Source organism: Drosophila tropicalis, unplaced genomic scaffold, assembly GCF_018151085.1.
Source record: "Drosophila tropicalis isolate 14030-0801.00 unplaced genomic scaffold, ASM1815108v1 contig_593, whole genome shotgun sequence".
NCBI lineage: Eukaryota > Metazoa > Arthropoda > Insecta > Diptera > Drosophilidae > Drosophila > Drosophila tropicalis.
Window position 1 is genome coordinate 15129507 of NW_027173070.1, and position 16760 is coordinate 15146266.

At 36.4% G+C, this 16760-nt stretch overlaps 1 protein-coding gene across 17 annotated transcripts in view; it reads right to left on the reverse strand.

Annotated features, from left to right (window-relative positions):
• sm (smooth) overlaps nt 1–16760 on the reverse strand; it is a 146920-nt gene that overhangs the window by 21680 nt on the left and 108480 nt on the right. For 7 of the 17 annotated variants that reach the window (XM_068289475.1, XM_068289470.1, XM_068289469.1 and 4 more), the window contains one exon: nt 940–987. The exons of 8 other annotated variants lie outside the window; for them this stretch is intronic. In XM_068289475.1, coding sequence (XP_068145576.1) covers nt 940–987 — 48 coding nt within the window. Of the gene's footprint in view, nt 1–939; nt 988–1295; nt 1974–16760 lie in introns of those variants that run through there. 2 more of the 17 variants (XM_068289481.1, XM_068289482.1) reach the window with 2 other exon arrangements.

Genomic DNA, 16760 nt, shown 5'->3' on the forward strand with positions numbered 1-16760 from the left:
ATGGCCAAAAAACTTTGCCCTAGCAACCAGCAGAAGCCATTTTTGGCCACAATGTTCCGGGGCGTTACGGCAATATCGACATTTTCAATGAAAATTGCGTGCATTGAAAATTATGCAAATTGTAAAACAAAAGCAAATTCAAAAGCAGCAATGGCAAGACTTTTCTTTGGTCCACGAAGCCGACCAAATGATGCTCTTTTTCATAATGGAAATAGAGACTACTTGTAGACAAATTCGGAAGAGTACTGGCAAAATTTTAATGTGAAAAAGTCAAATTTTCCAAGATGCCAGCATCGACATCATTATAGAAATGTTAATGGAGCTGTGTTTCTCCCTCTCTCTTCTCCTTAGATATAAACAACGTAAAACAGAAAGAAAAGGGGCAAAAAAATATTCAAGGAAAATGCAATTGAAAATTCATCTAAGACAAAAATTGTAAATTGCATTTTCCATCATCTATCCAGGGGCAGAAATTGATTAATCGCGTACAGTAAAATTCTCCATTCTGACATTGAGATGGTAAATTTTTCATTTAGGGGTTTTTCTATAGCTTTTGATCTTTTTTGGATTGCATATGGCATGCCATTGTTTTACGAAAAAACCTTCCCCCACCGCCGCCCCTCCTAACCCCATCATCTAGCTCTCTCATTCTCATCCTATTTATTGTTGATTTCCTCCCCAGGGTGCTATTGCAATTAATTTTACCATTTGCATTTTATCACAATAAACTTATCGTACGAAATGTTCAACTTTTGTGGCCATTGGGGCGAATGATTGATTTGTTTTCCCCGGTTTGGTGGTTTGTGTAATTTTCGTTTCGTCTCGGTTCGTTGTGGTTGTCAAATTGAAGTGTGTAGAGTGTTGTATAAAGTATGTAGTGTTGGTGCAGTGTAGTGTTAGGTAACGTGCAAAAAGTAGTATTGTTTAAAATGTACTTACGGCTCTCAAGCATAACAACATTTTCGGGTATAGAAAACAGCGACTTACCTGCAAATAGAAAAGAAAATTGTGGAAAAAAAAAAATGAATTTAATTAATTTGTACATGAAACCAAAATATGAAAAAAAATATATCAATATATCATTCTTTATATAGGCATATATATATAAATAGTTTAAACAGTGAGTGAGTAGTAGTAGAATAATTCAATTTGAAGAACTGTATTGAACAGAATGTTTAGCGACAAATATTGACACACTTGGGAGGAAAGAAAAAAAATGGAGATTCAGGACACACACACACACACGCATATACTTTTCATTTTTGCAAGTCATTGTTGTGAGACAATTGCCTTACCATTTGATTGATAATAGGTTGGATTCATCGGCTGCCTCTTGCGATAGACATTGCTATTGCCCACCAAGGCTCCCATCTGACCACCGCCCTGCTGTCCACCACCACCTATCATACCGCCTGTGCCTTGGCCTTGAATATAATTATAATTGTTCTTATTGCCACCAAATTTGCGTGGCTGTGGCACAACGGCCGTATGCACCAGCTGCGGCTGCTGTGGCGGCGGTGCAATCTGCTGTGGTTGCAATGTCTGCTGTTGCGGTGGCTGCCACAAATATGCACTGGCATTGACGTTTAGATTGTTCATTTTGTCAGAAGGAAACAAACACGAAAACAAAAAAAAACTGAAACGCAAATTTGGAACGCAATAAAAAAATTTCTTTACAAACGAAAGTTAATCAACTTGCAAGATAAACTGTCAATGGAACACAAAGAAAGGTTCTCGCGAGCCCGTGAATTGCAGAAAAAACAAAAACTTGAAAAAGAACACAAATAAAAATTGTAAATTTTCAGTTCGTTTAAATATAAACACGAAAAACACTTTGATTCCGATGAGTTGAAACAAAACACGAGACTTTTCTTGCTGCTGTTCTTGTTTCTCTTTGTAAATATTTTTCCTTTTTTTTTTCAACTTTTTTGTAGATTTATTTTAACTTTTTTTTTTATTATTTTTTTATTATTTTTTTATTATTTTTTTATGTATTTTTTTGGTGTAAGCCTGGAACACTTTACTGTAAGACGTCTCGGGGACGAATGAGTTTTCGGGATAGAATTACTCTTGTCAATAGGTGCAAAAAATGATTGACCAAATCTCAGCCTACTAGATGAGGGATAAATTGCACTTTGATAACAGCTGATAGATGGCAGAGTTGCCATATGTCAATAATGACCATCGTTTATCGATTAATATTTTTCAAACAAATAGAAACATGAGAATGAAACACTAATTCAAATAAATCTCATTTCGTTTACGACAAAAACTGACAAGGAACCTGAGAATGAAACATTAACAGAGGAAATTAAATTTACGATCTGTTGCCAACTTTTGAAGTACAGATTTGACAGATGACAACAGAGTAGCTAATCGATATTTGTTTTCATTTGTTTTGCAGCATGTTGCTGAAAAAACACTCTAGTACAGGAAATTAGTTTTACACTAAATCTTTTTGCCAAATTTCAAGAACTTTAAACAAAAAGCAAACACTGACGCAACGCACTAAAAACTGCTGTGCACATGACAAAGCAAACTTGCAGTTGCCTCCTTCTTTTGCTGTCGCCAAAAAGCCATGGATACGCTCTGTTCCCTCTGCCACCTGTCCATGAAAGCCAGGCAATGGAAACTTGAAAAACAGTATGTGTGTTGCATGTGCGAGTGCGAGTGTAAATGCGGAACGTGGCCATTGTGGCAAGTGCCTGAAATTCCGCACACACACAGTTCCACATACATACGTACGAGTAAGAGGAGTCCATTGTAGTTCATTCCGAGTTACAGAAGAGAAAGAGATGAGAGATAGCATAAACAAAAAAGAACTACCCAAAAATAAAACTTAAACCGCAAAACTTTCTATTTGACGGTTTCCCATCTTCCTTCCTTTTCCCACACATTTTTTCATTTGAAAACCAAAAATAAAAGAAAGTTGAGTAAAAAACATAAAAATTGCATTAAGTGGCAACACTAGGAAAACTAACGTAATGCACCTGTAATTGTATGCTAGAATTAACAAAAAAATGAAACAAAATGACAACAAAAAAATGCCTGTCACAGAGGGGTGAACGAGAAAAGAGAACGAAACTCCAGGAGTTTATGTTAGCTTGTTTTTTTTTGTGGGTTTTTCTTCCTGTCATTTCTGCTGTTGCTTATTATAAGCTTGGGTCATCTCTCTGTTAGGAAAAAGTGAATGTCCCTTACATTAACGATGAAACAGAAAGACAGCAGATGTAGGAAATAGTATATCTACTAGCCGACTAAGGCTAATAAGGGCTAGTTATGTACGAAATTTTCATGAAATGGCAATTTAACATCATTTAATGCGTTTCTAGCTGAATGAATGCTGAGCTACTTTTCTATGTATGTAGTTGATTTTTATTCCCAAGCTGTGATTTAAAAAAAAAAGTGTGTAAGTTCGGCCTTCTATTCCTTCTACACACATTTGCAGTTTTTCTAAACCTATTTACCTGTTGCTTACTCTTAATCAAGGTAACCTTTCCTGTATGTTGAAATTGATTTCTTCGTTATTTTTTACTTTGAATATAATCTAATTTTAGATCGAAATTCACATTAAGCACTTTTAAAAGCAATCGCATATGTAAGTTCTATTTCACACACCAAACCGAATGTCCTTTCATTCATTTGCGCCTAATTAAACACTGATTATGGAAACGCATCTGCTCCCTCACCCTCACCTTCCTGCTCTGCCTGCTGCTGGCACTTGGAATTCTTGAATTTTCTTCTCATGTTAAATCAGAAAATGGCATGCCTAATGAGAACTGAAATGCATTTCATTATGCCAACAAACAAACGAGTGTGTACTGGCATTCTCACTCACTAAATTCATGGCATGAACTGTATATTGCCGAGAAGCACATTTTGCTGCCGCCCTACTGCTACTCGACCCAATTCCCCAGTGGGGAGGTCAGAGTGCGTTAATTGCTGGCACAACCATGGCAAATGAGTTGACAGGCAAAAGGCAGTCTCTGACTGACTGCTTTGGCTTTGACCAAGAGCCAAAATGAGAGGAAAGCGGCAGAGAGCGAGTTAAAGTGCCTTCTTCAGCCTCTTCTCATTTGAAATGTGTCTTGGACATATTGCGTAAATTATGCAGCAAGTCTTAAACAGAGATATAGAAACCTAAAAGATATACATAGGTATGCAATTAACAAGCTATATATATATATGTGTAGAGAAAGAGAGATAGAGAGGGGGAAAAAGAGAAGAAGGAATGCCAAACTATGTTGCTTTACATAGATCTGCGGCACATTTGCTCTAGTCAATCATTAGACAAAAATAGACAACAACAATGACAAACCACACACACACACACACACTATCTAAGACAGACACATTTTAAATGAAGTGTGTCTAATATAGAAATTAATTAAACAAAATAGCTAACAGCAGGAGGAATTTGAACACAAAAAGCACCAAAAAGACAGAGTAAAATCGACCGCACAATCGAACGACCCACCTCACGACCGACTAACACCATTGTCTTTCTCATCAACAGGCAAATGTTCTATCTGGGTGTGAATTTCAAGACATTTGCCGAATGGCACCCACAAGAAGATGGGGGCGTTGGGGGGTGGGGTGATGGAAGGGAGGACTGAGTGCCACCATGGTCATTTGCACTGTGTGATGATGTTGCTACTCATTGCCTTCACAGGTGACAGCACAAGTTCAACATGTTGAGTGAAAACAGCAACTCAGCTGGTTGCGATTTGTTTCTCTGCCCTCTCTAACATCCTCTTTTCCTCCTCCTGTCCCATTTATTCATTATGTTTATTAGATTTTTCTCTGCCAGTGCCACACACACCAACCAACCAACAACAACACACACACCAACCACCATCCACCTACTACAAGTATTTTCTATATTGTGTTTTTATTTGGCATATTTATGGGGTCTTCTCTTTCTCTCATTTCGTTAGAGACAATAATCATACAATCTTAGTAGGTAGATACAAAACAGACAAGCGAGCAACATTTTAAGATGCTTTTAAATTTAATTAAACTCTTGTTTTGTGTTGCTAACATGTTGCATGCCACATGCTTGTCGTTCCTTATTAGAAATTAGCCAGAAGCCATTTGATTAGCTCTTAAGTGTAGACCCGAAATTTTGAGTACTTTATCATATTTTAAGGTTTCTATTAGCTGAGTCTGGCTTAGATTCATGATTTGCATCCTAACTCTCTCCCTCTCTGTGTGTAAGTGTAATTCAAAATTCATTATATTAAGTATTTCTGAGAGCTTTTCTGTTTCACTTTTCCTTTGTGATGTTACAATGAGCATCTGTTTAATTCAGATGAAATGCAAATGACTTTTACATTTGCTGTACCTTTCAGAATAGGCAAATATAACGATTTATAATTGGCATCACACAAACCATTCTATTTAAAGAGAAATAGTAAAAGAGGACCTCATCCTAGGACCATTCAGTCACTTCTTTGAGTTCAACCTTGGAATATAAAAAAGATATGCTTTCCCATGGTCTTTTAACCCACAGATTTCCCCATTTTAAATAAAACGCCACAATTATCTATAATCGCCTTCAACTAAATCTGCCAATTGTCATATCAGAAATGTATATCAGCGATATTGAATATTAAACAGTTTTATATTTTGACATATTTTGTCTGGGAAATTTGCATTGAAGTTGGAGATATTTGTATTGGCATAACACAATTTCCTTCTTGGCCAAAATAACAAGAAAAAAAACTGGATATAGTTTCACTTTTTTCAATGATATGTTTGCTGCTTTGTGTGGTGACTGTTTTATTTATGGCCAGGTATTTACGTTTACCCTCAAAAGATAAAACGATTGAAAAGTGTGTGAAAGTCGTCGAGAGTTTGTCGTGCAATTAGAGCAACATACGAGAGCAGCGGCGGCGATTCAGCCAAAGTGGACGTCGACGACGACAGCAGCTTTGGGAAAATCACAGATACTTTGTTGTTTAGTGGAAATGCGTTTTCCGCTTTTCACACAACTTGAAAATCGAGTTTTACCAATCTCGTCTCACTGCTGACTCTGTGTGTGTGTGTAGTAGTGCCATGGCCAGGAAATAAAAGCAACAATCGTCTCAGCCAAAAGTGGTTTTCACCAATTGAACTTGTTTGCCATAGATGTTTTTCTATTTTTTCTATTTTCTCTTCATCGCCCGCTTGGTTTCAGTTTTTGCCATCATTTTTCGCATGCAAGCGTAGCAAATCGAACGAAATCGAAATCAATTTCGGAATGTGAGCGAGCAGAGCGCGAGGCCAGGCATTGAACCAAGCTCATCAGGATGGACCATAATGGTTATGTAACCATGAGCACACACACAACACAACGCAACACATAGCACAGCTCCAGCTTCAGCTCATCGCATTGAAGCATCTCATTTCATCTCGTAAAGGAATGCAGCAACAGCAATTGCGTGTTTTTCTTGTCGTTGTTTGTTTTCCAGAGCTCTACTAGAGCTCAAGCCATAGCGGAAATGGGAGTATGCGTAAGTGGTGAAACATTGTTGCGGTGAAAGTATCCCTACAACACAACGGAAATGTCCCCCAGGGGCTCGTTCGACTCTGTGCAGGGTATGCTACCCTTCCTCCATTAAGGTTATGAAAAAACTCCCTCTGTATTGTCACCAACGAAGCGTTAAAGTTCATTTCATAGGGTATAGAAAGTGCGTTACACTGTCTGAGCGTATGTGGTGTGTGTTTGCCTTGTTGGCCATCGTATTTGATAGCTGTTGGCCATAAATGTCGCTCTCTTGTTGCCATAAAAAGTGGAGCAATTGCCAGTTGGAAGGAAGTGACCAAAAAGGAAATACTGAATGCAAAGACAAACCTACGAAACGGAAAGGAATTGCCGATGAAATGAGGAAATGAATGGGTTGGGGAGAAATGCAAAATAAATGTGTAGAAATAGAAAACTTTCGATGGCGACTATCAAATATTATGCTAAGTGAAAAAGAAATTACAGCAACAAAAACAAATCAAGCGATGAAAATGCAAAGAAATGTAACGTGAAAGACATGAATAAATGCTGAATTCTCTTTAAAATAATGCATTAGGCTAAGAGTTCTAAACTTTAAGCAGAAATAAGAACTTTTTGGGCTTAATTCATTTTCTCAAGTGAAAACTGGTCAAAATCTTTCCCATAAAAAACTCAGCAGATAAATTGTAACCAATTTTAAATGTTAAATCAATAGTTCGATAGTTAGAGATCAGTCAAAAGCAAAAATCTCAAAGATATCTCAAAGATTCCACAAACATTCAAAGAAAATTAAACGATCTACTAGCCATTTCTATTAAATTAATTAATTTTCATTCGTGTCAGACATTTATGTGCGTATAGTTGCTTTGTATGAATTTTTAATCCAATAAGCCGCAAAACATAATTCAGCACATAAATATTCCGCCGTCATCTTATTGTCACTTTAAATGAATGTTTTAATTACACAGAAAATACAAAAACAAAACAACAAAAAAAACAGCGCAGAGAACAAAAACCAGAAACAGAAATAGAGAAAATATTTAAAGCAAAATGAAATTGCACACAAGAATTTCGTTTGCCGTTGCTCTGCTCTTCGAATAAATGTTGTCATAAACAAATTGCAATATGTGTAAGAAAACTTAGCATAGATCATTCCGATCTAAGTGTCTGGCTTTTAGCTATTTGTTGCTTTTGCCAACAAGTAAACAAATGGACGGAATGGACGAACAGTTTTCTAAATGAACAGCACCACCACAGAATAACCACTGCCACCGCGCCCCAACCCTCTCCGTTCTCGCCCTCTAGGCACAAATTTTTGGCAATTTCATTTTGCGGGCCTGAAATAAAATCATTAAAATCCAATAGAGAAACAGAGAGAACTATCAACAACCGACCATCATCATATCTACATATTGAAATTGTAAACACATCCGCCGTGCTTATCCCTTCCTTTCCCCCTCACTGACCCTGCCCACCACAATGGGCAATTTCAATATGAAATTCCTGATGACGTACACACTGCGGATAATATCCAATCAGAATTGCTACAATTAATTGCAATTGGCATCGAATTTCTGGCGTGCTTCTTCAACTATTTGTTTGCACTTTGGAGGAGTGAGTTGGGGTGGGGCGATCGGTCTATGTTAATTTTAAATGGATTTGCTTACAATTTTAGCCATAATCACCAAAACGATGGAAGGTCAATGTCAATTTTGGAATATATACTGCTCATACTTTTATGCGTTGTGTTATTGTTGGTGGCCGATTTGGATCAAACTAGGTGGATTTCTCAAAGAAGGTTCACCTGATCTATCTCTTAAAGTAGTATCTAGCTAGGGTCTTTAAATATTACTATATTATTTAGCTTTTAGTTTTAAGAAAAGGAATTCGAAGAATATATACTTTAAGAAGCATAAAAAGTAGCTTTTCATTGCTCTATATCATTAATTCACTTCAATATGTTGTATAAAACATAATTTTATAATTTAATTTAACGTTTTGCTGCAAGAATGATTGGTAGCAAAGCTTTTGTAGTAAGTCAAAAATAAGATGTCAACATAATTATAGAACACACTGTTAGTCATTAAAATATAATGGCAAATAAACTACGATTAGATGAGAAGAATATAGAGAAAACTAAAGCAAATGTGGTGTCGTTTTGTAAATGAACTTTAAGAAACGTAATAAGTTTATTCATTCCTTTGTCTAGAAATATAAATTTGCTTGTGATGACTAATTTCTAGTTTGACTTGTTATTTGTTTATATTTTTTTGTTATTACAATTTACTTTATTTATTTAGTTCAGTTTCTACCTAATTTGATTTATTTATCTACCATCGATTTATCCTACAAATTGTTTGACGATTCTATCAACTAGCAAATAAAGTTGATTTTTCAACGACATTTTAATCTTAGTTGCCACATCATTGAAAATTCATGAATTTTTGCATGACGAAGAACAATTTGATGTCTTGGTTGGTTTATTACAAGTTGATTTCATTTTGCCAAGGGCTTTGCCTTCCACCATCAATATCCCACAAATGTGACAGGGCGAAGGAGCAAAGGAAAAAGAGGAAGGAGAAAACTATAAAGATAGAGTGAGTGAAAACAATTTCCAATTGTTGCAGTTGAATTCGCAATTGGAAACCACAGAATATGCTTCAGACAATCGGTTGACAGCACCTTCTGTCATTTATTAAAAAATGGGCAACACATACCCTAGACATAGGGATGGGGTGGGTGGGAGGATGGGGGCGTGGCAATAACAACTGGTGCACGGAAAAATATTTCATAAATATGTCGAGTAGTGTTGTTGGTAGGAGAAGGGAGCGAGAGAGCAGAGCGCGTAGACGCAATTAAATGTCAAAGCGCAGCGAAGCCATTTTGTTGCACTGTTTGATTGCCTGGAGGCCGAAGCGGCACCAGAGCAAAAGCTGCCACCATACACAGCGCAGGGCGGCAATAAATTCAGCAGCAGGCCTATTGGGAGGAAAAAATTCATTCTGCAATTGGAGCAACATCAGCAGCTGCTACCTATTGCCATGCAGTTTGTCTAAGCAAACATGACAGTGGAAAGGAGGCAGAAGGAAACACTCTGGAATAGAAGGATATATGAGTTGGGTTTTTCGTGAATTATTTATGAGTCTTGAATAAATACAAGAAGCAAGTTGTTGACTAGCAAATAGTTAAAGACAAACTCTCACTCATCTCTCTCTTGGCTTTTTGGTTAATTAAAATTTCTTGAAAATTGGTCACACGACGTATGCATAATTTGTGCATTTGCGCCTAATTGCGCATACGCCGCATAAGCTGCCTAATTATTGGCTTCACTGGTGTTCATGATGATGATGTTGCTGCACACTCACACACACACACATGCCGAATAGAGAGAAGAAAATTTTTGCATAATATTTCAGCCAGTAAAAAATGTATTTTGTGCCAGGTTGAAAAAGTCGGCCGAGAGTTGCTAGCAAATTTTCCAGCCTTCAACCATAAAACGGCTGAAAGGGACGCAGCGAGTGAGAGAGAGGGAGAGCAAAGGAAAAAGACAGAAACATTGATTTATGTGCGCACAGATATTTCAGTGCAATTTTTAAGTAACTTTTTATTATGACAAACGTGGTTTCGCCTTTTCCTCTACAGACACCAACAACCACATATGTATGTATGTATATAGCGGTCTGTATTATATGACTCTGCTTCTACTTCTTCTTCCTACTCTGACTTCTTTTCTCTTTACTTATGCTTACTTATTTTGTTGACTTGGCAACACATTTTCAGCTTTGGCCTTAACGTTTCTGTTCGTCCTCTTTTTTTTTTTTTTTGGCAATGTCGACTGAAATTTTTGATAAATAGCCTGCTATTAAATGAACAGTTAATGGACCATTATGTACGATATATTGACAGCATACTGTACTTATACAAAACTGTACTGACTTTCGATTGGCATGCAAAGAAATGTAAAACAAACACAAAAAGGAAAGAAGGAAACGTTTGCAAAGCATTTTTTTTTATATACCCAATTAGCACTAAATTTTTATTTCTTAGAAAATTTTAAATTGGGAACAATTTCTAACGAATCTTTAAGTTAATTTATGTATGTATATGAGGAGTTATAAGAAGCCCTTGACATGATTTCAGTAGGAGACCCTAAACTAATTTCACTCAATGACAAGACAACGATATCTATATGAATCGATTATCAATATAATATGGCCTATCACCTTGTTGGATAATTGTCGCCGACAATCTATCTTCACTCTAGAAACTATTTCAACAACTTTTGTTTAGATATGTAAACCGATTCAATCTATAAATATGTTTATCTGGAAGCTTTAAAAAACTCAGGAAGTTTCAGTTATTAAAAACCATAAACATTGCCACTCAATTTTTCCTTCCCAAAAATACATTTAATTCCTTGAGTAAACACCTTTCAATTAAAGCTAAGGACCACCCTGTATGCTCTATTCCATAAAAATTCATGGTCAAAGCGAGACGTAGTAAATGATATATTATTATGCTGCTAAAATTCAATTAAAGGCCGTTCACAGACAAGACCGCAATGGAAGACCATGGGACTTTTATTAAACAATTTGGTCTCACGATTGGGCCAACTGCTTCTAGACAATTTGTTATCCTGTAATCCTCTTTCTCCTCCAACATTCCCTATGACTTTCTTGGGGATTATCTCAATGGGATTTACCAATCGCTCAAGCCAAGCGTGACCCAGAAAACGGAAAAAACAAAGAACAGCATGAAATTCTCGTGCAAGGAGCAAGAACAATAAGGACGACATACACATACATACATACCGTATGTACTTATTTAAAATCTCATTATGTTAAGTAAAAGTATGACAAACAAAAGTGATTGTACACCTAATGCACACACACACACACACAGGCATATGGGTGGTGTGTATGCGTATGGGCAAAAACAAAGAACAAAAATTATTACCACTTTTACTTGGCTTTGCTGCAAATTGAATTGATTTTAATCTGCACACACACAGGCAAGTTCTGAGCCGACTGAGAGAAAGAGAAGAAAGGAGGCTGAAACAACTCTCGCTTGCCGGCCAATAAAATTTGCATTTCAAATCGCTTTTCAAAAAACTTGCCAGAGAGGCAAAGACACAGTCTACTGGGAATTAAATTCGGGGGCGGCCCCCAATAAAAAAAAAAAAAAAAAAGATTGAAAAGAAAAAAAGTAAAGTACGGCAACTTTTATGCGTGTGCCGAAACGATAAGAGAAAAGAAAAGAAATACACAAACGACGATTGTAACATGAGGGAAATACACACACACACACACACACAGATACAACAGGGAAAAGAGGGAAGAGGGGTTAGTAGAGAGATTGTGGTGGCTTTCCACACAACTTAAAAGACATATGAAAATCAGTTTTTGAATATTGGCGCGGCGAGCAAACACAAGATTTTCCCTACATATCATGCTGGAGCAAGCAAGTTTTTCCTTCTGGCATTTAGCCAGCGGCGGGCTTAGAACCATCAGAGATCCTAGAACAGGAGCCTGCAGGGCCACTAAACCACATGTGGGGTGGTGGCGGTACGATTGAATATGTATGTATGTATATCTATGTTTGCATATCTGTCAGTTTTGGCAAACAGAATGTACGTACAGATAGATTTTCGGATGATTACTTGATGATGCCACAGAGACAGAGAGGGAGACAGAGAAGAAGAAAGAAAAAAACCCAGCCAATACCAATGGGTAGAAATTATTACTCACTTTACTTTTTGCAAGCAGCCACCATTAGGGAATTAAGAGGGGAAAGAGTAATGGAAAGTGTATGCCAAAAGTTGTCAAAAATAACATTTACAAAAGCTACCTAAAAAAATAGGAACCTTTTTGTAACTAGAAAAGGTTTAGTACTTCCGATTAATGGCCACCAATAAATCTATTAACTTAACTACAGAGAAAGAAACTTTGTTGCTTCAGGTGGTAAATTTAATGGCAAAGAGCTTTTCAGCTATTTGCCGATTGTGCCATCAAAATCAACTGGCAAAATATTTGCTATTTATTATTCCCAAGTGGCACTTAAAACTCAATTACCGCATCGACACTACACACAAAAAGCCACAAAATGCCCACGCATCGTTTGTTAGAATCATATTTTTCGCCAAAAATTCTCTCATCATCTCTGTCCCTCTTCTACGTTCGAATAGAAAGAAAAGCATTACCGAACATGTAAAAAGGCCCAGTAAAAATCATTTTCAATGCAAATTGCGCGTGGCCAAATTATAATGAGCGAGAGCCGCCAAAACGGAAAATCATCTACAACAAAAATTACGATGACGATGAGTTCGGGGCGATTGTGGGAAACGTCAAAAATGATTTCACCAAGAAAATGCATTGAAATTCAATTTTTCATACGCATCACACCAAAATAGCAGCTGAGCTCAGATAAAAGCATAATAGTAATCGGTAGACAAAGGTAACATTACAGGTAAATAGGAGCAAATGCATTGCGATTAGAATTTAATTACATTCAAAGCTATTAGCTGTCAAAATGAAAAAGGTCGAAATAGACGAACGTGTAACTGAACAGTAATGGTTTACTCAGATCCAAAAAAAGAATGATCACAAGTTTAAATGGGGGTACAGAAGACAAAAGATACAAAATCATGATTATACCTACGATTTGAATTATTCTAATTGCTTCTAAAGGTAGAACTATTGGGCATAATGACATTTGGCTAGTTAATTGGAAAATGTAGTTGGAAATTCCAACGAATTCTACTCAAGGGATGCTTTTGCAACACCTTCGCGAAAGCTCCTCCTAATCATATATAAACTAGAAACACTTAAAACAACTTTTCCTTTTGACCCCCAGCATCTGTGATTCAATAGTTTTACATATAGAAAATAGTTTAAATTCTGTATTTTTAATTGAAGACCCTGCTCAATAAAATGTTTGTGCGACCCTTCGTGTTTCTATGGCAGTTGCAGCCCCATCATTCCTTTGCCACTAGAGAAAAAAAGAGGGTTGGGCCCACCTTGATGTTTGTGCGTCACTTAACATGGTGGCACCAGTTTAAACATTCCCCACTACAACACAAAAATAGGAAAAATAGGAAACCTTTTTGGCCCAAAATTAGCGCACTCAATTAATTTGAAAACTGTTTTCCCACACCAACAGGCAACAGGCGTGCGAGGCAAGGCAACAAACTGAAAAGGTAAACCATGAACCGGTAAAGGCAACGAAAAACACTTTAAATCCCGCTGCCATGGCAGCCCCCGCAAGCACCTTTTGACACACACACATACACGCCAAATACACCTTCAAGAGCAAACGAAATTTCAATTAATCAAGCCAGATGATGATGGTGAAAGAGGAGAGAAAAGGGGCGGGTGCTCCAAAAAAAGGAGCGGAAGCAAAAGAATCCCTGCCAACGGCTTAACCCTAGCCCCTTTTTCTCTCTCCTCCTCTCTGTTGTTGCATAGTTTCGAAATTTTGCGATGCCAATGAAATTTAGAACTATAAAACACTTTTACCTACCCCTCCAATGCGCCATCCTTCTACCTGCCATCTCCTCCCCACTTAATTTCTCTGCTCGGTTCTCACGTTTTCGCTTGCAGCCTGGTGATTAGTCATTATTTATTTTAAAATCAATTAGTTTGCCTTGACGTGAGACGAGGGAACTCTCGGAACACACAAACACCCACAACAACACACACACACACACAGGGTAGAAAAGTTCACGTCTCATTGGCAGGCCAAAACATTTTTACAGAAATTTATATATATAGAAATTATGTATATTTGTTTGTATGTCTGAACATTTTAATACCTAGTGAATGTAATTGTTTAACAAGCTTTTACGATTTTATAGAGTTTAGCCATTTGAACTTAAGTCCTTAAACCTTTGGTGATTAAATCTAAAAAGCTCTCTACATTACTACCATCTTCTATTGGTATTGGCTTATACCTCATCCATCATAACTACGCCCGTTTAATACTCTATTCTAAGCTCAACTAACCAATGTCTCATAAGATTAGGTAGCGCTTTAGGTTCAAAAGCGATCTCATACTTATATATTTCTATTGGTGGGTTAACATAAAAAGCTATTATTAATTAACTTTTATAGCAAATACTAATCAAGTGTTGAAGCTTCATACTTAATATTCTGAAAAATGCATGAATAAATCAAAATATATCCAATATTCTTTTATAATTACAGAATACTTTCAAGTCGACTATTTCCCACAATAAATTGGGAGATTTTTCTTTTCTGTGGTAAGCAATTTGGCAAATATTCGATATACGTTTGTTTTTTTTTTTTTTTTTTTTGTGGAATAATTTTACCATAAATTGATTTGGTTATTGCAAAAAAATGTTTGATTGACATCTTGAAAGATTTTGGTGAAAATATGTATATTAAATTTAATAATTGTCCACCTTTGCGCAGGTAAACTCAATTCTGTTGACTTACTAATTGCCAATTATTTGCAGGTAGACCACAATAACGATTGACTGACTTGACTACAGATTAAAATGTGGTGAAATATATATTGTTGAAATTGTGATATTATGGAAAAACTAATTAAGTTTACTCTTGCTCTCTCTCTCTCTGTCATGGCTGGGGTCTATGAAAGAAAATTTGCTCAGTGTTTTCTGGCAGCTGACAAATTATATGGAATTCAAAAATTATTGCAATTTTGTAAGATTTTGCATTTTAAATGACTGACAGACAGGCAGACAAACAGACGGTGAGATAGATTGAAGGCAGAGAACTCACAAACACAGAAGCTGTGTAATTGAACGAATGAGGAAATGAATCTTGCATAGCTGATGAGCAATGAAGAAGTCATCATCATCATCTGCCTGCCAAATGCAAAATGAGTACAAATGATGGGCGAGAGAGTGGGTAGAAAGGAGGGAGGAGAGACGCAGTCAGTCAAGTCAGCAAGTCAAATGAGGAAAAATGTGACACAGGAAATTAAATTTACAAGGAATTGCACAAAAGGCTTTTAGTCTTCACAAGTCTTGAATATATTGTAAACTGTTGCATATGCAAAAGACTCTTCATCCAAAAGTTCTGATAATGGATTCTGGTCACAAATTGCAGCACATTATTCGGGCAACATTTCAGCAATTGAATTTGGCTTTGGATTACGTATCGTTTGAGGATTAGCTGCTGCTGCTACTGCTGCTGCCCTACGTTAACGATACAAAGACAAATCATGAAATGGAAATATTACCACACAAAGCTGATTGAATTGTTAAACAGATTGAGGATTTTCAGTTGGTATTGACCAAAGGGGAAATCAATATCGAAATGAAGTCAATTTGTAATAATGCTTAAGAATATGTTGTATAGGTTGCATGGGGGTATATAAATAACATATAAAGTTCAGTAGGAGTATACAAGGCGTATACGTTATATGATTAAGACTGAAAGCTAGAAAAAAGCTCTTGTAAAGAAAATGAATTCTTTGTAACAATAATTGGACTATATGACATTCTGTCTCAAATATAATCTTTGAGATTGTGAACCCATATTAAGACTTGGTTTTATTTTTAAACTCTAGTGAAATAATTCAAAATTTACTCGTCGCTTAATTATAATACTTCAAGATTTAGTCCGAAGTACAAAGTTCTGCTAATATTACGTATACGTCACTTTACTCGCATTTTACAGATATGGCTCTCTAGTGTAAGATGTTTTGAAAACATTAAGCACTATGGACGGAATAAAGTAACTAAATAATCATTCTACTAAGCAACAAAAGACACTGCAGTTCCCAAAAGTATGCTAAGAATAATATTCTGACTAAAATGTATTAAATTCATAAGGTCTGTTATCTAAAATTTTCATAAATTATATAAAATTAAGACAAAGCAATTCTTTTTGAAGCTATTCGTAATATTTAAGTCAATTGATTTACCAAAATCTCTTATATATTGTTAAGAATTCTTTAAAGCTTGCCTTTTTGTTGATTAAAATTTATAATTCTCCCTTTAAGTTCTTTTAAGAGAACTTCAATTAAAAAGCGTAAACAACATGCGGACAAAGCTGATGTTATACGTTTTTCTGACGTAATTGCTGACTTATGAAATTAATCAAACTATGGAGTAAACTCATGGTCAGACGACACACGAAGAGAGTGTCTGGAATAGCAACAAAACATGCATAAATCAAGCGAGTCTGGGACAAGGGAAATAGTTTTGTTGTTGAAACAAGCTCCCCAGGGGTAAGGTTGGCCCACCACCAATCCATCCGGTGGGTAGTTAGTTAGTTGGGTTCGTCGTTTT